Source organism: Dinoponera quadriceps, unplaced genomic scaffold (genome assembly GCF_001313825.1).
Source record: "Dinoponera quadriceps isolate SergipeBrazil2010 unplaced genomic scaffold, ASM131382v1 scaffold37, whole genome shotgun sequence".
Taxonomy (NCBI): Eukaryota; Metazoa; Arthropoda; class Insecta; order Hymenoptera; family Formicidae; genus Dinoponera; species Dinoponera quadriceps.
In genome coordinates this window covers 697,544-716,529 of record NW_014554446.1, presented here as the reverse complement: position 1 = coordinate 716,529, position 18,986 = coordinate 697,544, and the positions used below count along the sequence as shown (strand labels likewise).

The 18,986-nt window shown below is 42.3% G+C and overlaps 2 protein-coding genes across 12 annotated transcripts in view; one reads left to right on the top strand and one right to left on the bottom strand.

Moving 5' to 3' along the window:
- The first annotated feature begins 427 nt into the window (after positions 1-427).
- On the top strand, positions 428-8,612 carry LOC106749928 (protein mothers against dpp). 6 transcript variants are annotated; one of them, XM_014629898.1, is made up of 3 exons: positions 428-1,115; positions 2,945-4,279; positions 4,374-8,612. In XM_014629898.1, exons 2-3 carry the CDS (start codon positions 3,033-3,035, stop codon positions 4,531-4,533), a joined length of 1,407 nt encoding a protein of 468 aa, XP_014485384.1. In that variant the 5' UTR covers positions 428-1,115; positions 2,945-3,032; the 3' UTR covers positions 4,534-8,612. The 6 variants fall into 6 exon arrangements, with proteins under 6 accessions (XP_014485384.1, XP_014485391.1, XP_014485399.1 ...); XM_014629905.1 differs by having other exon boundaries at positions 428-1,127; XM_014629913.1 differs by lacking the exon at positions 428-1,115 and adding an exon at positions 1,141-1,455.
- A 1,767-nt stretch (positions 8,613-10,379) lies between these two features.
- LOC106749468 (kinesin-like protein Klp10A) overlaps positions 10,380-18,986 on the bottom strand; it is a 44,892-nt gene continuing 36,285 nt past the window's right edge. For 4 of the 6 annotated variants that reach the window (XM_014628980.1, XM_014628994.1, XM_014628953.1 and 1 more), the window contains one exon: positions 16,368-18,616. In XM_014628980.1, the coding sequence (XP_014484466.1) occupies positions 17,388-18,616 (1,229 nt within the window). In that variant the 3' untranslated portion in view covers positions 16,368-17,387. The other 2 variants (XM_014628972.1, XM_014628986.1) reach the window with 2 other exon arrangements.

The following is an 18,986-nucleotide window of genomic DNA, read 5'->3' as shown; positions in this document are numbered from 1 at the left end:
ACGCAACATTGTGTCAACAATAGGGAGTTTTAGCAACGCCGTCTCTCAGATACGTTAAAGTGCGTCCCGATATTCATCACTACTACTGCAAATCTAAGTTTGTATTACGTATTTTATAAATTTAAATGCTTAATTATTAATACCGGAACACACTTTACAGTACCTGAAAGACGGTATTGTTAAAGATCTGATATATCACTGATACATTCGTATTTCGTACGCGTTAACTGGATTGGTCCACTCAATGAGAACTGGCGTCCCATTGGGCCGTTGGGAGCCGACATACACCAATCGCGTGCACCTGTTCCTTCTGTACAACGCTGCACCTGATCCGCCGTTGCGCAGAATCGCAATTCGCAAGGCGCTGCGGCGGCGCACGATTGGTCCACGTTCGCAGGGAGAAAAGCGCGACGGGTCCAGCCGCGTCGTTCCGACGAGGTCGCCCTAACTACTCCTAGTGAGTTTCGCATGTGGGCGGCGCAGCGGAGCGCATCGCGCGCAGCGTAATCCGCCGAGTAAACATTCGTCAAGTAGCAGAGCGCACGCGAGGAGAACGGCCCAAGGGATCCCTTGTGTTCGTATCGTTCGGAAGCAACGTAGCCCCTGTGGGAGAGCGGAGTGTCCCACCGCGGAGTGTGTGCCGTCGTTTGCGGAGTGCGTCGTTCGCCGACAGCGAAGTGGTGGTCGTTAACGGCATAGTCGTTCGTCGTGTTTCCAGTCCTCGGCTCCGTGGTTGTCGTCGTCATCATCGTCGTCACCGAGGGTCGGTTGGCCGAGCAAAAAGAGGAGTGCGGAAGAGAGAGAAAGAAAGAAAGAAAGAAAGACCGTGTAGAGCGGCGCCAGCGAGGGACGGCGGCGCGCTCTGTGAAACCGAACTCAGGGCGGATCATCGCCCCGTCATCGCATTCGCCGGAATTGTCGTTTGCGAGCACCCCGTGCTCTGTGCTGCCAGTCGAACAGCGCAATCGATAACCCCGCGGGCGCTTTTTGCTTGGGCGAACGAGAGAGAGAGAGAGAGAGGTCGTAATGGCGAGAGCGTGGCGTCGAGGGTGATAGGCGCGCTGGAGTGGGAGAGACCGTGGCAAAAACAATGCTGAATCGCCAGGGAGCCGCGCGTAAGTGAACGAGTAAGCCCCGTAATGAAAGCGCGTATCGGCGAGGCGGGCGGCGACGGTGGTCGATTCGCGTGTCGATTCGAGGAAGGGTGTAGCTGTGTGTGCTGCTGCTGCTGTGCGCTTCCGGTGCCTCGTGCTTTTTTTTACCGCGGCCGACGGGCTGGCCGACGAGAGCGCCTGCCCCGTAGCATAATTAACCTCGACACAACGACGTAACACGCTCGGATCCGTCGGGTCGCCTCTTGAGTGAGACGAGGCTTCCGTCAAAAATTTCGTTGCACTCTGCGACACTTCGCGCGTGCAACGTGTGCAACACCGGACGGAGCAGCATCGGTAATCGGTATGGTCGACGCATGAGGTGCGTTCGCGAGAGTGGTGCGAGTCCCGCGTCCGTCTCGTCGAGGCTGCGAGACGAAGTTTGCCTTCGGTTGAAACGTTGTAGCGTCGAAATCGAGAGGAACCTCCGAGATTCCGCTCAATTTGCGCGAACAAAGTGACCGGCTGTGTCCGGGCCGTTGACGCGCGGGAAATTTCCCGCTCGAAATTTGCCAAGTTCGCTCGTAAAACGGCTTCCAATATTTATGGGATTTTGTTCTTTGTCCACTGACTTTTGACGTAGCGGTGGGAGGAGACATGCCAAAACTCGCATATTCCTGTAAAAATAGCATCGCAAAAATTCGGATTGGCGAACGGCGACGCGAGCCTCGATTCACGTTTTGTCTAATGTTGTTGCCACCGTGTGCACAGAAAGCACTAAAAACCTTTGTTTCCGGGGAAATTTTATCGACGGAGGTGGAATTTTTTCTGGAAAGTGAGACGAAGATTTTCTAAACAATCGTTTGTATTTGTGAACCAGTATATATAAATCAATAATCCGTCGGGAAGAAAGTACATTCATAGAAACTTTCTCTCCGTTGAATTATCTTTTTACTGTTGAATCATAAACATAAAATTCGAAAGTAAAACACTCAAAGACATTGAAGCAGTAGAATCTAAGAATTACAATAATTAATATAGAAAATATAAGAAGCTATTTTTTATAAATAGTAAACCATCAGGCTAATAAAGTTACATTAAACAGACGTTTCGACCCTACTTTGGACCATTTTTAATGTAGACAAGACTTACGAAAAGAATATCTCGCAATATTATAACATAATACACGTGATATTAAACAAATGAGTGATTCAACACCCAGTTATCAGGGATGCATAATTTTCTGTCCAAATTGTAAAATTTAGCCATGGTAGGGAAAAACATCAGTTGTGTGTCGGATACAATAGTATATTCGAACATATAATGTACAAAAAATATAGAAGCACCAAAGAATATAAATGAAGATGTATAGTAATTCAAGTCAAACCCTGAAAACCAAACGTGAATAAATAAAAATTCAAATACCGAACACCATGAGACCAAAATACAAGTCAATAAATTAAAATAGCTCATGATAGATAGTAGACAGTTACAACTCGAAATGAAACTAAGCTGAAGGAAACATTACAGTGTTTCAAGACAATTTAGTTCGTGAATGAAAAACATATAGCAATGTTTATGCTTACAAAGCTCGTCGTTAACAATAAGAGTCAATTATATAACAGATATATTTTGTGCGATAAAACATATTTTCACAAACATAGTCTCACTTTTCTCCTTTTTTTCAGTGAAAATATAGATATATTTGTTTCAGGTATAAAAATTGACAGATATTATCTAGCTCTTATTAGCCTCTTTTGCAACTTTGATAACTCTTTAAAGTTAAAGAGGAATTCTTCAATTTTTCAAGATTTAACCAAAAAATTAAGTAAGCATCGTTTATGTAATTTCAGATTGTGTGTTCTGACGAGGAAAATCATCTTTCATCAACGCGGTCAAGGATATTATGCGCCACTTGTAATCAACTTCAACTCTTGAAATATGGATGATGAGGAAGGATCTTCTAGCTCAGGGCCTATGTCTTCGCTGAACAGCTTGTTCTCTTTCACGAGTCCCGCTGTGAAAAAGCTGCTCGGCTGGAAACAAGGCGACGAGGAGGAGAATTGGGCCAAGAAAGCGGTGGATTCGCTGGTGAAGAAGTTAAAGAAACGCAAAGGCGCGATCGAAGAATTAGAGCGTGCGCTGAGCTGTCCGGGTACACCAAGCAAGTGCGTGACGATACCCAGAAGCTTGGATGGCAGATTGCAAGTTTCTCACCGCAAGGGCCTGCCGCACGTGATATACTGCAGGGTATGGCGATGGCCGGACCTGCAGTCACATCACGAATTGAAGCCACTCGAATTGTGCCAGTATCCGTTCTCCGCTAAGCAGAAGGAAGTCTGCATCAATCCCTATCACTACAAGAGGGTGGAGAGTCCGGTGCTGCCGCCTGTGCTGGTTCCTAGACATTCGGAGTACGCACCTGGTCATTCTCTACTGCCGTTCCAACAGTTAGCGGAACCCACGATGCCACACAACGTATCCTACTCGTCGAGCGGCTTTAATGCCTCTTCGACCGGCGGTGTGAATCCCACGTCTCCCATGTCCTCCGTCGGTTCTGTGCCAAGTCCGGGAAGTGCGACATTGCCGAATCCACAGAGCCCATACGGCACGAACGGCTTGCCGGAAACGCCACCACCGGCCTACTCTCCTCCCGAAGACGGTTCGCAAACCGGCCAATCGCCACCATCGGATTCAGTACCGATGGACACGAGTGCACCCACCGAGGTGGCACCTGTGTGTTACCAAGAACCCCTTTATTGGGCCTCAATCGCCTACTACGAACTCAACTGCCGGGTGGGCGAGGTATTTCACTGTCAGTCGCACTCCGTGATCGTCGACGGTTTCACAAACCCGAGCAACAACTCCGACCGCTTCTGCCTGGGGCAGTTATCCAATGTGAATCGCAATTCCACGATAGAGAACACAAGGCGACACATAGGCAAAGGAGTGCATCTGTACTACGTCGGGGGAGAGGTCTATGCCGAGTGCCTGTCCGACTCGGCCATATTCGTACAATCTAGGAACTGTAATCATCATCACGGTTTTCATCCCAGCACAGTTTGCAAGATTCCGCCGGGATGTTCGTTGAAAATATTCAACAATCAGGAGTTCGCCCAACTGCTTTCGCAAAGTGTGAATCATGGCTTCGAGGCTGTCTACGAATTAACAAAGATGTGCACGATCAGGTAACTGAACTTAGACGTTATGTCCGCGCCTGGCTAAGCCGACTCTCGCGACGATGTATCTCGTATTGTACGTGTGCGCTCCTCTTACTTGCAGGATGTCGTTTGTGAAAGGATGGGGCGCTGAGTATCACCGGCAGGACGTTACGTCTACCCCTTGCTGGATCGAAGCACATTTGCACGGACCCTTGCAATGGTTAGACAAAGTGTTAACACAAATGGGCTCGCCTCACAATGCCATTAGTTCTGTGTCATAAATAATATACGCGCCCTCCACAGAATGGTTCGTTAAGAGACAAAGACAATTAGTTGCTCGATGCATTCTGACCTGTTTAATAAGACTGGCCGCAAAGATGCAAGAGTTACGAAGACCCACGTGCACGTACACGTTCGATCACACACGGATTTGTGCGCCTGTGAGTTACTTTATATGTTGTGTCGATATTGAAATCAAATCTTACGAGAATAAGACGGCGACGAAAAAACGGGGCTAAACAAGTTGTAATTATTCCAAGAAAAGCGTTCCAAGGAATTGCAAAAAATTACATGTGAAATATTTAACAGCGATCTCTGGGAATTATCGTGATCACAGAAACATACACTTAGATGCTGTAAAACTCTTTGGCTGTTACATAGGGAAGGAATTATTACATAAAATGGTATATGTAATAATGGTATATGTATAAAAAAATATTTTTCAAATCTATGCATCAGTCGTAATACTTTATTTTATATGGAGACTTATTGTGGAAGGTATTTATCACACATACGGTGTTGTACCACAAAATCGGTTATTAGACGATTTTAAGATTTATTGTAACGACGGTAAAAAAAAATATATATATATAACGAATACAGCTTCTTGACAAAGAGAGTAAATTCTCCGAATTACAGGGCGAGAAAGAATATATATATATGTACAGGTATATATATATATTCTATGTCTTCTCGATCGAGTTTAATCTAACGATTATGTCTCTTAAGTTACGTGTGCGCTTTAAAATATGTTTAGATCTAGATCTATTGAAATCTTAGCGCGAAAGAACTCACAATGTAAGCGCGGGGTTTTATCGATAAATCGCGCGTTTATATTTCAATGTAAGACATTGGACGCTGATCTCACGTTGACTGCCGGAAGTTAACTGCGTCCGATGAGTGGTTCATTGCTTTCTCCATCTCCGTGTAGGATTATATCGCATTGTATTCTCGATTATATTGTGTCACGCACCGAATCGACGCTTTCCGCACATTACCGATCCCTGTGAACAGAACTCGATTAAAAGGCTACACGATTAGATAAGTCTCGTGTGTTGCGAGAGTGTAAATTAAATTTCACACGCGCGCCGTGCACCTTCCGTACGGGAATGTCGCGCGCAAAATGTGCAAATAAAAAGGAAGAACGTCATTAATTAGTAAGTTCATCACGCATCATTGCTCGACTAAAATTTACGTTCACCGATCGATTGGACATGATCTTTAAAGTTACGTTTGTTAGTTTCCTATCGAAGAAAGGAAAAAGAGTGCCAAAAGGAACGGAATATTCGCATAATATCTTTAATTTACGCACTGTGATATTTTATCAGAGAGTTACGATTCTTTCATTGTATCTAAGCACGTTCCCAAAGTCTGAGATCATGTAATCCGAAAGTACATCGATGTCTCTTTGAGTGTCTTAGCCGTGAGATATATTTATATATATACGAACAGTGCCTAATTATCTAGACAATACCATCTTTTTTCACTGCCGTTTGCTGTCACTTGTTTGCCGATGTGCCTAGCTGTGATTCTTTGCTATTCAATTTGGCAGATATACCTATTGCGGTAAAACGAATGAAAGTACGAAAGGAACGTGGTCTTTTTGCAAATTCCGCGATTCCGCGATAAAACCGAATAAAAGTGCGAGCAGAAGCAAAAGAAAGTAAACACTACTACTAGGGGACTAAGGTATTTGGCTGATAATTACGCGATTAAGTGTGATATATAAACGAGAGAAAGTATGGTAGAAATAAGATATCGTAACTTACGATCTGGGGATCACACGGAGAAACGTGGAAATCCGCGACGAGAGATCGATTTGAAGCGTCGTCGCGCGAACAAACAGGATATTATAATATAGTACGGACACGAACGTCGACGAGAAATGTTACCTTAATTCCATATTGCACGGTGTGGTGCAATCGTTTGCGCTAACTGTACGAGCGATGGGGACAATAATCGACGACTATACGAAAAGGGTAGCAAAAAAAAAATACAAACAATTATAAGATACGTTCAGCCCGTCCTAGAGCTAAGGAAATTTATTGTTCGATACAATGATATACGAATTGGATCGGATTCTGCGCACGGAGGAGCCGCTCGATCTATTCCCGTATTGTATTACGAAACAAAGAGCGAGCGACGGTAAAGGATACATTGTGCGTCTATTCCTCGAACGAAGTTCTCGCGAATTTTGGCTCCTTCTTCCGTGAAGTGCGATCCAATTTGATGCCCCAAGGCGTTCTCTCACCACCCGGATGTGGGTACACGGATGTTAGAAGTCTCACGTTAATAGCGATTATGCCGTATCACGATTAGGGCTATTGATCTTCGATAATTCCGAAGTTTCGGAGGAGGATTCGAAAGAAACTTCAAACTTTCGAATTTTAGTAAGCCGAAGCTTCGAAGGCTGGAATCTTCGTGATTCGTGTTATTGCCTAGCAACGGTGCGATGAATAACAGGGGAATGAGTAATCGTTAGGTCCACCTGTTCCCACACGTTATTGACAAGTCTGACCAAACCGACGGTCATTAAGATTAGACAGCGGCTTTAAACGACGGGTTTTTTTTTACATTTAAAAATCTTACGATTTCGATGTTTCGGAGTTACAATATTTTTCAAGTTTGAGAACTGAACATCGAGGCTATCCAGATATGAGGTATTCGAAATCCGAATATCGAAGCCTTCGAAGGAAGGAAAACCGGCCCTAATCACGATACATGTTCGCACAAAATCATCGAACGGCGGCGACTGCGATTAGAACCGATTATAATGGAATTGAGCGAGATCTTTCTGTCGAGCTTTTGTCGTCGTCGAAGCGAGCACGATGCTTTACTGTAAGACGCACGTGTATGGATAGTTTCTCCCTAGTGCAAGATTATATTTACAGCTTGTATTTCGCGTTCTCACCAGTCCTCGTTTTCTCGCTAACCGAACCGTCTCACGGATTATTCGCGAAGCCCGTTCGCAAACCTCTCGCCTGATCCTTCGGAACTTGAATTTTGATACGACCGGAAGAGAGAAAGAGAGAGAGAGAGAAATGCGTGTATACATACTTCCTTACCACGAAGTAGCGTTATTCGCGATAATTTGACCCTGAAATTCGACGATCGCGAAGATTAACGGAGCACCGGATTTAATTGCGTGCCGCCCGAGTTTGTGCCTTGAAAGCCTTTTATATTACGTAACTGCGTAGGACATTATTATATATTATATATGCAGTTCTTCTGAAAAATATGTAGCGCAACAAAACAAAGATGGATGAACACGTTGTGTCCGAAAACTCACGTGCAAATTTTTCTACGCGTAAAAGAGAAGAAGAAGGAGAAGATGAAAGAAACGAAAATGTATTTGGAATCCCTGAGAATTGTCCACTTGTAAAATAAATGTTAAACTGTTTGTCTCTGAACTGTAGCGTCGCATTGTAGTAAACGTATAGTCACGCTTCAGCGTCGCATTGTGGTCGCCTGATATTGAGTTTTTTTTTATTTGAGATGAAGATTGCACCTCGGTGTGATTGTGTGGCGCGTACACAAGGCCATGCCGGAAATTCACGTGCCTTGCAGATATTTAAAGGAATCGAGCGCCTTCCAGCATTAATGTGGAGGCAACGATCAACCGATCTGTCATTGGCACTTATCTACTGTACTCTTGTTCCTCTATAAATTATCATATTATGAAACGCATAATTACGCATTAACGTATATTAGTATTTTTTTATTCATTTCTTAGCAGTTGAAGTAAAATTTTGATTAAGTATCAGCTTTTGAGATTAAGATCCAACCTTTATCTAATAAATCTCCAAGAATTCACACCGTTCTGACGTGCATTACTTCTGTAATAGGGAACACTGCAAGTTTCTTTTCTCTATGGACGACTTTGGAAGCACGTTTATTATTGATTACCCGACGCAACCAAGAGCGCTCGGTTCCTTGTGCACAAAAGCCGCCTATTAATGTATGGACCATGAAAAACAGATGACCGATTGAAGGGCGGAGGTGCGATTTGAAAACGGGCTCGCGATATTCCACGCGCCAGTCAGTGACTGTACATATATATATATATATATATATATATATATATATATATACACACATATATACATACATAATACATACATATATATGTACGTATTATATATATGTAAATCTTGTTAGTCGTGTAAGACACGCCTTCGGAATCCATTCCACGTTTATATACGGTTAGAGAAGATAATCGCGGATTTTTTTCCCCTTACGCGGTTTCTCGGTATGTATGCTCGTGTGCGGCTGCCTCGTGTTCAGAAGTATCAGCGACGAAGACGACGTAGACACACGAGCCTCTCTAATCTGTACAGCCACCTCTTGTGAGAGAACGATATCGTTTCGTAGGACGTAGCGTTATCGTAAGACTTATAAAAAAAAAATGGAGTTAATTAGCTGCCAAACGCACGGCATGTAGTACATTCTCTTATTTTCTTGCCGCACGTCCCCCCTTTTCTTTCCCTTCCTTTACGGTTGAAAAAAAAGACATTTGCGTACAGAAAAGAGACGGTGTTTTAATCGTAATATACATATACATAGTGTAACACAATGTGTAACGATGAAATGGTAGAACAACACGTGGCTTGCGCTATATATGTATATGTGACACGTTACGCGGGCGGTAAGGGATCGAGTCTTGTCAAGAGAATTTGGCGGAAATAGACGGTCCACCGGTCGGAGCGGCTTGTGTTGCAAAATGCACGAGGTGCTCCGCGAAAACATTGAATTTTGTTCAACCGACGTCAGTCGCGAACGTTCTCTGTATACAGTAAAAATTATTTTATTTATGTCAAATTGATTATTGTTAAGATTTTTGTATTAGATTTTTAACATACCCGCGTACGTTTAACATAATGTGTCATCTCTCGTTATTTTTTGTTGAGTCGATATTCCACATGTGTAAGTGTTGAAATAACACATATTTAGTGTCAGATTAACAGTGTCGATTAACATATTACGGATATTATATAATTTTGTATTAATTTTTAACAAAATATTTCTGTTATTTTTCAATATATTCACCTTGTGTTAAATTAACACAAAAAATTCGTGTGGATCCTTTTGAGCATGTAAAATGTGTTAAATTTGACACAATTTTTTACTGTGTACAGTAGCGAAAAATCGTCATCGTCGCCATACGACGAGGCGGAGAAGTCTCGGTCTCGAGATTTCTCGCGAGAAGCTCGTTCGCGGCTGACTGTGTATCTTGTTCGACGTGGATAAAAAAAAAAGAAACGAAAAATTCTCCGTGCTCGCGCTCGGTCACGTTTCGCACGTTGCCTCTTCACAACTTATGCCGTTTACACATGCATTTCTGGTAATCATTGTCTTGCGCAGCTACCGAGTACGAGTAAAGTTAATAATGCCTACCTGTCTGTCTGTATCTATGTGCGATTAAACATGTGCGATGGTTGTATGTCTTCTCGTAATTACGCACACTCGATGATCCTTCCCACTCTGATGATGATCCTAATTCAAATTTTAGAATTGGAAATGCGTTTTTTTTATTATTTAAAAATTACGATTAAAAATATAACATCACGTATACCATATTACAGAATTAAATCACTTGTCTGAGTTTTATTATTTTATTATTAATCTATTTTTTTGCCACGATATCGTGTCGAATACTATTTCAAACGTAAATTATTTCAAAATGAAAAATCGGATACAGGAGAAACTTGTAGTATTTATTTTTATAATATGTTTTCTCCTCTTTTCGAAGACTTACTGCGGTAATTCCAAAATCTGGAATCAACGAAACATTAAAAAATGTTTGTTAATAAAGATGAGGAGCGGGGATATATTGATTTTCAATTTAGTCTTCTTTTTTCTCAATTTGATTTATTTCATTCATAAAGCAACAACGTGAAACCTCTCGTATCCAAAATCTTTCTGTGCACATCGAATTAGAGTAGTTCCAGAGGTCGACTACTAAGTACGATAGAGGGGCTCGGGGGAGGATGTGAGGGTACGCGTCGTTTGATTCGCCTTGTCTTTCCGCATAAATTATTCGATTATAAAAAAATAAGAAGTATATTAACATCTTTCGATCGTTAAGCTTCATCTCTATTACGCCACTATACTTATTAAAAAATACTATTTTCGAGACGGTGAAATGCGAGTTTCCTTTTTCTCTTCCTTTGTGTGATTCTTAAAAAAAAAAAAAACGAAGCTCCGCCAATTATAATCGGCTCGTTGAAGTCGGAACTACTGAGACGCCTGAGCTAGAGCAGCGATCGCCGAGAACGCTATCGGAACGAGAACGTTCGAAATGTTCGGTAATATGACGGCAAGACACACACACTTTTTAACGGATATATCGGGAAATGTTGCGTCGTCGGATATATAACGAAAAGAGCGCCGACTGTCTCCGACGTGCGAAGCGGTATAAATGTAGCACAATCGCGCAGCCTCCGGTTATAATAAATACTCGATAAATATATATTAAATTAAATTAAAATGCGCCCGGCGGGACGGGTGTAACTATAAGTTTACTTTTTGATTTAACAGTAATTTTCTCTTTAAACAATGTGTCTTTACAACTCCTCTCTCTCTCTCTCTCTCTCTTTCTCTCACTCTTTCTTTCTATATATATGAGTATTTTATATATTTATATAAAAATCGTACACCTCTCTCTCGTCAACAGAAATGTCAATATTCCATTACTCCTAACTCTCTCTCCCTCTCTCTCTCTCTTTCTCTCCGTCGTTATTGTTACTCCGCTATTTTATCTCTAAGTCTCAAGATCGAGTAACTCTCGATTTAAGTGTAATTAGAACAATACTATTACGTTTACAAAATCGAGCGTACGCGCGGTAATGATTGTTAAATCCGTGAGCCCGCGGATCTCGCAGTACACAGGAATGGATTCGGTGCACCAAGTATTCAAGAGAAACGAGTCGTGTGGTTTTATCGTTGATCCTCTTAACTCTCTATGGTCCGGCGCGATCCCGGGGTGTGATAGATTTCCGCGTGCGATCAGCACGGTGACACGCGTCTTTCTCACGAGACACGACGCACCGGCCTTCGTCGGATCGTGGAAAGGCGAATTAGCCTTCGATCTCCTTGAATTACAAGGTGCGATAAATGTTTTATATCAAATTATAACGAATACCGAGAAATACAGTTACTATTAAGGAAGTATCTCGACGATCTATCGCATCTTTAAATTTGTACGCGCCGATTATAACTGCTAATTCGACTTCCTGCGACCTGTTGAAGGAGCTCTATGCTTTTCCCACCGAGATAGTACTCGTTCTCTTTATACGAAACTTCGGATAACGTGTCCACCGTCGATCATGCCGCGATGCATACTTTAGAGAACACGAAGATCGGACACACGAGACAGGATGGAGATTCATTAGTTCTTATCTTATATAGTAGGGTCCTCGACTTCGCTTATCAAAAGAAAAGCAACGTCCATAGAGCGTGAAAAGATCGTGAACCTTTTACCCCGGCTAGCTGCTATAATCATGAAAATCGACGGTATACCGTTGGACGTGTCCGCAGTGTAAAGCTTATGTTGGAAAAACACTTACGCGTACGTTACTATCGGCGATTCAGAATAGAGTGAGGAAGAAAACACAGGAGTATTCGTTGACAAACCAAATGAAGATTTTAATCTCAATATTTGTAATAACGTAAGAGAGAAAAGTGGACCGTTTGATGCCGTCGATGTTATTAATACTAAGAAACTTAAACATCGGGATTGGGTAAACGCCGCTGTGCAGTTTCGTTCTTACGAGCTAAAAGTTACATCTCTTTTTTTTTCTCGAAATCAGTCGTTATTTGGTTTACGAATGTCGATCACTACGCGTGTGTGTACGCATATATGTATGTGTGTGTGTGTATGTGTGGGATATGCGTTTGCTCGCGATGAACTAGGTGTATGAATATATGTATAAAGTATCGCCGTGATGTATATATTTCTTTTTCACCTGGCGAATCAGCTTACTAAGGCTTTTTTTCTGTTTCCTTCATCCGATCGTACACATCGTGGGTCCCTCGTATAATAATACATCTAGCGGTCTATATAGCCTAAAAAACGAGTGTTCATCTGATCTCGCAGCTTAACGCATCATCCATTGTCTGTGGTATGCTCTGCATCTTCGAAGACAGACAAATGGTACACACGGGAGTACGTATCGACGTATTGCGTTTGACGGCTCGAAATTTCGTGGTAAAACACACGAGAAGTCGCTTGAGAAACGTGTAATCGTGTAAACGTTCCGAGACTTTGTTGCTAAATAAAATGCACGCTCGCGTGTGTGTACGTGTATATGTATGTATACTGTATCTTTACGGACGATCCTCCTATGCACTTGTTAAAATTTCCTACGGTTTCGAAAACTAAAAAAAAATATATATATATATATACGGAAAAGACTCCAACACGCTTGATTTCACTCTCGCGGATTTGTTATCACCGTCACGCCCGGCCGCTTCGGTTTGTTTGTGTCGTAAATTGACGGGCGTAATGAAAATAACGGCAAAACAATTAAAAATATGCGACACAGAGATACGCCGGTTTCTCTATTACAACCTCTCTCTCTCTCTCTCTCTCTCTCTCTCTCTCTCTCTCTCTCCTCTTCTTCTTCTTGCGGAAATCTTCTCTCTCCTCATCATTTCGCTACGTAGAATCGTTATGTATAATACAGAATCGCGCTAAAGGGATAAGTTTCTCGAGAGTCGAGCTCTTCTCGCTCTCGTTTCATTTTCTTTCTCTCTCTTTCTCTCTCCTCCTTTCTTCCTCTCCCTCAAGAGAGAGCGTATCTCTCGTCGACGTCGATCTAGTCTCGCAGCAATTTCGAAGAAGGCAAGAGGTTCCGCGTTATACGTTTCTTCGCGTTCTTACATATATTATATATAATGTATGACTATCGTGTGTCGCACTACTAGTGTGTTGTGTATGCGCGCGTCTGCTTCTCTCGCGGCCCCGCGATCAACGGTCGATACACAATAAGAAGAAGAAGTATGAAGAAGCGGCCTTCTCACCGGTGAGAGAGATAATCGTTATACTTTTGTTTTGTGTGTTTTTTTTTCGCGTGTCTTTTCTATTCTTTTTCTCTCTTCCTTTTCCTCGCATGCTCGCCTTAAGAAGCATCATCATCATCATCATCATCCCTTAATTGTACCGCGTAATGTTGCGCGTTCGGGTCATCTTCTGGCTGATTTGCTCCTCCTGCAAGAGCTGCCCGCGGAACTGGCTCACTTGGTCGAGCGCGTTGTTCAGAGTGTCACGCTGCTGTATTAACAGTTGCTCCCACTTTTGGGCATACGCTGCAACAGATAACACGCACACCCGTCAACCCAAGAGCATGATTAGATTATCGATTTAGCATAGTTAAGGATTAAGTCGGACACGCCGAGACGACACGTATCGCGAGCGAACGGAGCCGGTTCCTTTGCTTTTTATCTCGGTATTGTATTCTGTGTGTTTCAGCCTTTGACGGTTGTCTCTCCTTAGAACGCGACTAGCGGCTAGACACACCATCCATCATCCGATATTCATCGCCATGGTCGGTTTAGGCTGACGAACTAGAATAAATGATCCTGATGTCGATCTGCAGAAAGCAAACTGCCAGCATGACGATGAAGTCCGGAGAGAGATTGCAATGTTAACCCTAGTTTGGCACTCGTGGGACAAATTGACCCGAGCAGAAAATTCAGATTCTATAACCGTTAATTCTGGAATTGTATTGCATATACAAACGTAGAATTTTTTTCTTGAAGCATGCCGAATTATTTACTTCTTTCTGTGTACAGATATGTGCAAATGATTAGACTTGATGAAAAAGAATGAAAAAATTAAAAATTATGATTTCTATTTAAATATATCTTTATTTATTCTTCTTTTTAATATTTTAGTATTTTGTATGTATCCCCTTACGCCGATCTAATAAAAAATTAATGTTATTAATTTAATTTTTTTATAATTAATTGAAAAACGAAGCTCAAGTAAGCTCTTACAATCGATAAATGATTTAAAAAAACATTCAATTTATATAACAAACAAAAATTAAAAAAGTTACAATAAAAAAGCAATTACTAAAACAATAAATGTGAACACAATAACATATACTATCAAATGATGCTGTCAATAAGAATAGCTCGCGAAAAAAAACCGTGTTTTACATAAATAAAATTTTTATTGAGAATGGACTTATAAATCCTAAATATAAAAAATTTTATAAAAATTATAATTGAAGATATAATGCAATCTTACGGATAAGTAAAAAATAATGGAGTTTTTGTCTAATAAGTAAAAAATAATGGAGTTTTTGTCTAATAATTTGTCTAATTTGCACATACGTCTATAGAATCAATACATTATCTCCCTTTTATACTTTCAGTTATTCATTTTTCAGTTATGTACTTTTCAAATTTACATTTTTGTACACTCAAAACTGTAATATCTGCACACTGGAGAAAAAGCACATTTATAAATATTATAAGGGCATGTATTAAAAAGGTTATTGGGCCTCACAAATCCAATGTGCCAAACTAAGCAACAAAAAATAAATGTGCCAACGAAGGGTTAATCGAACGACGATCTAAAGTTAGCGGAGGCATGACGGTGAGGAAGAAGCGACTTAGGTCTAAATTACTTCCATCGACATTAATAAAACCGCTAGTTTCGGTTTTTCCGAGTTAAGGCAGAGTCGCGCGCGAGTTAACGGCAACGTTTCGAGATGCGTTCGTATCAGTGTAGTATTTTTTTTCTTTTCTAACTGCATATGTTTTTCAGCAGTCGTCTCGAGGCGCTTGGAGCCGAGGGTTGTGGGAACCACTTGCACGTGTACGCGTGTGAGTACACAATTAAAAATTACAAATAGGCTATTAGATAAATGGAAGCTTAAGCCGAGCACAAGCCTCGTTGTTCGGTAATTCACCTATGAAAAATGTGGTTACATGTAATTATGCTGAACGCGTGAAGAGAGATACTGTTAGAATCCACAAAAATAACATTTATTAACAAGAATTCGATTTGCATACATACATGAAAAGACGCGCTGATCGCTTCCGAGGATGATATGCACACAAATCGTACTTGTATACAGCACTATCAGCAATCTTTACGCCCGTTCGAATTTACAGTTCTCGTATGGCACACATGATATGTACAGAATCGTTCTTCGTTCAACGGGAACACTTTAAAACATGACTAATGTACACGAGGATATGCAACAGCCGTGAAAGAAAAGAAAAATGTTGAGCTTACCCTCCCGGGATATCAGAGAACGCGTTGTTGCTGCTTCTATGTATGTTTGCTATGTGATGACAATTCGCATCGATATCGATCAGATTGCACAATTTAAGAAAAAAAGAACAACAAGTTCGACGGCTCGGTTCAACGTTCGTTGAATATGCAGGTTTTCTGTGACAGCAGGACTAATTCAATAGTCAATTTCATTGAATCACTCTCTGACGCTTCGTGCTAAAATCTATTCGCGAGCGAATGAGAGGGAAATTCTTACGCTACATGTCGACGACGACGACCTCCCATCGGGAGATGTCGGATCGTTAAGAAATATTATTTTTGGGGATACGTAATCTCTGAGATATCGAGAGATGCGTGTGACTTCGATGACGGAAAGAATATATACGTGACGCATATCATTAGTACGTAATATGGTGCACATTAATTAAAAGAAGCTGCTTCTCTGAGACTATTTGATAGAATTGTTAATCGAATAGTTTTTTATCGTACCGTCGGAAAATAGCTTTCTCTCTATAAGACGTCTACGCAACGAGAAACTCCTCAGGTAGGGTGACTCAAACTTTGTTCTTTTCCGCCTCAAATCTGCAAGGTTTTTTCCTGGTATTACATTAGAGATCCTTGTTACAGGTGTGCGATTGCAGAGAATGCAATTGTTCAGAGTGTATCGGTATTTATAGGCACGTAGGGGACACTTTATTCGCTATTTTATATAATTAGACGAGTGTTCTATTCGCGGTTGAGAGTAGCCGCAATGGCTTACATAAACGGCTATTAATAATATTGATAAAATAATGGCGATACGATTAAAAATACTACCATACGTTAAACATGCGAATAACATCTCGGTAATGCGTCGTATTATCGTTAGAGATGCGTTTACGCAAGAAACACCGTTCTCGAGATGAACGACGAGGTGCTGCGTTTTGCGGGTGAGGGAGTTGCATTTACGAAGTCAGAATATATCAAACATGTGTACATTCATCACTACAGCACACACAGAATTAGTATAGGGGGAGGAGAGCACACTTCGAACGTGCATCATACAGCCAAGCTAAAGGAATACGAGTGCTCGACTCGAAGGAATATATTTTCATTAGAACTAATTAAATATACTTAAGAGTATTCTCTACAAAAAAAAAAGACAGTTTCACACCAGTGTGATACATTTACACACAACGATAAGGGCGTATAAGTTAAAATCTACCACGATTCAATTATATTGCCCTACCGTAAACCTATATAATAATAATAATAATAATATTTATAACATAAAGTAAACAAGATTAAAATATTTCAACGTTCAGTGTGTGTCTTTAAACTTGTCTCTAAATTTGTTCATTTCTTGAAACTCTTGGATTCGTATTAATAGTTGTTACCCGAAATTTGTCTCAAGTGAGATACTCAGTCTTGAATTCAAAGTTAAATGTGACTTTTTCAGTCGAATCATGATTACAGATATGTCAGATATACCACAACATTCAACCAAAAAACTCAGGTCCAACCCTTAAATTAAAGTTTGAATGTTTCACACGAGACAAGTTCCAAGTGGCAATTATTAACACAAACCTTGGACTCGGGCCACGGGTAGTTGTCTCGCGAAAAGTCTCGTTACATCGGTTTCTCATTTGCCCTCTGTCCTTGTACGTAAATGAAAAAGACGATATACGTCGCCGGCAGAAGTAAAAATAAAACAATGTCTTTCAAGAGGGTCATTAGAGAACGCCAGAATTTGCAACAGTAATACAGCGAGCGAACGGCAGATTCCGTTCCGGTGCGGCCGGTCGCTTCTCCGCTGCGCGACCCGCTGTTCGTGGTCGAGCCGACGAACTTCTTCGCACCGCGAACATCATCGCGTTCCTTTTCGTTAATATTGTCGACGGTGGACGTGAATCGAGGGTACCATGTGGACGTGTTCTCTGGCTGGAGCAGCTTCGTATGCGAGTCGGCGTCACACACATCCACAACCTGCTTGTCGTCGTCGTCCGCGTAATCCGTCACTCTTTGTCTCAAATTTATATTAAGGTCAAACCACGTCGTCGACAATGGGTCGTTGCTGCGCTGAACGTCGTAGCAGCCTTTGAAATCGGTCTCGTCGCGTCCGCAAATGTCGATGCAAGGTCGGCAGCCGACACTGTCGTCCCCGTTCTCCAGCGGATCGAACTCGTTCAAGAGGAAAATATCATCGTCTTTGCTCCTCTTTTTGCCGAAGTCCTCGAGTAGATTGTAATTATAATTCAGCAGCCGGTCGTTCTCGGCGTTCGGATCGTCCTCGTGACTCGTGGTCGACAGGTTGAGCGACCTGATGCGCTGCACGCTCCTCGGGCTCGCCTTCCTCTTGGTGCAGAACGTACCGGACCAGTGGTACTTCGTAGGCTTCTTCTTGCCGATGGTGGACCATTTAGCCCGCGAGCCGCGATTGGTTCTTTGGACGGAGCTCGTCAGCGCGTCTGACGTGGCCTCCTTGAGGACGATCGAGTTCTTTCGGTCGACGCGCGAATGGCCGGCGGACGACACGCTGCTCTTGCGCCTCACGGAGCCGCCGGACCTGCGGACGGCAGACGGTGTGCGAGGAAACGCATTCACGTCTTCCTCGGTGTCGCACGAGCTGAAGTCGTTTCCCGACCCCCTCTCGTCCTTCCATGGAGACCTCATCGTCATCATCAGTGTGCTCTCCGCGGTTAGAGTCACGTCTCTACTTAAGACCGGCTGCTGCGCGTTACTGTCCGTTACGCTGTCCGTGTCGTCGATTATCAATACCGTCGCGTCTAACATCGTGCTGCTTCTCCGTTGGCGGTTTAACGTGAAGACCGAATTTGCCTTAGTCTTAGCGCGCGAATCTGTCATAAAATGCCATGCACTGTGATACAGGGCAAGTATAGCATCGTATTTCGTACTTTTTGTGTTTTTTTTCTCTGTTCTTTTTCCGATCTTTCGAGCCTCTACTGGTACAGGACTCTATATTAATGCAAGTTTACCGGCGGGACAATCTCAAAGGAGCACGTACGGACGCGAATCGCCGCTCGAGAGGGACTTCGCATGTATGCTATCGTCGGGCGTCGCTTATCTGCGAGCTACTTGGGCCACTTTTCATCACTTAAAATGCGTCACTCAACAATGGGGGTGCGTTCGACACACAACGCGCGGTGTGAGAAATCCAAGCGGAACAACGGGGAACGGTAAGCCAATATATATATATATATATATATA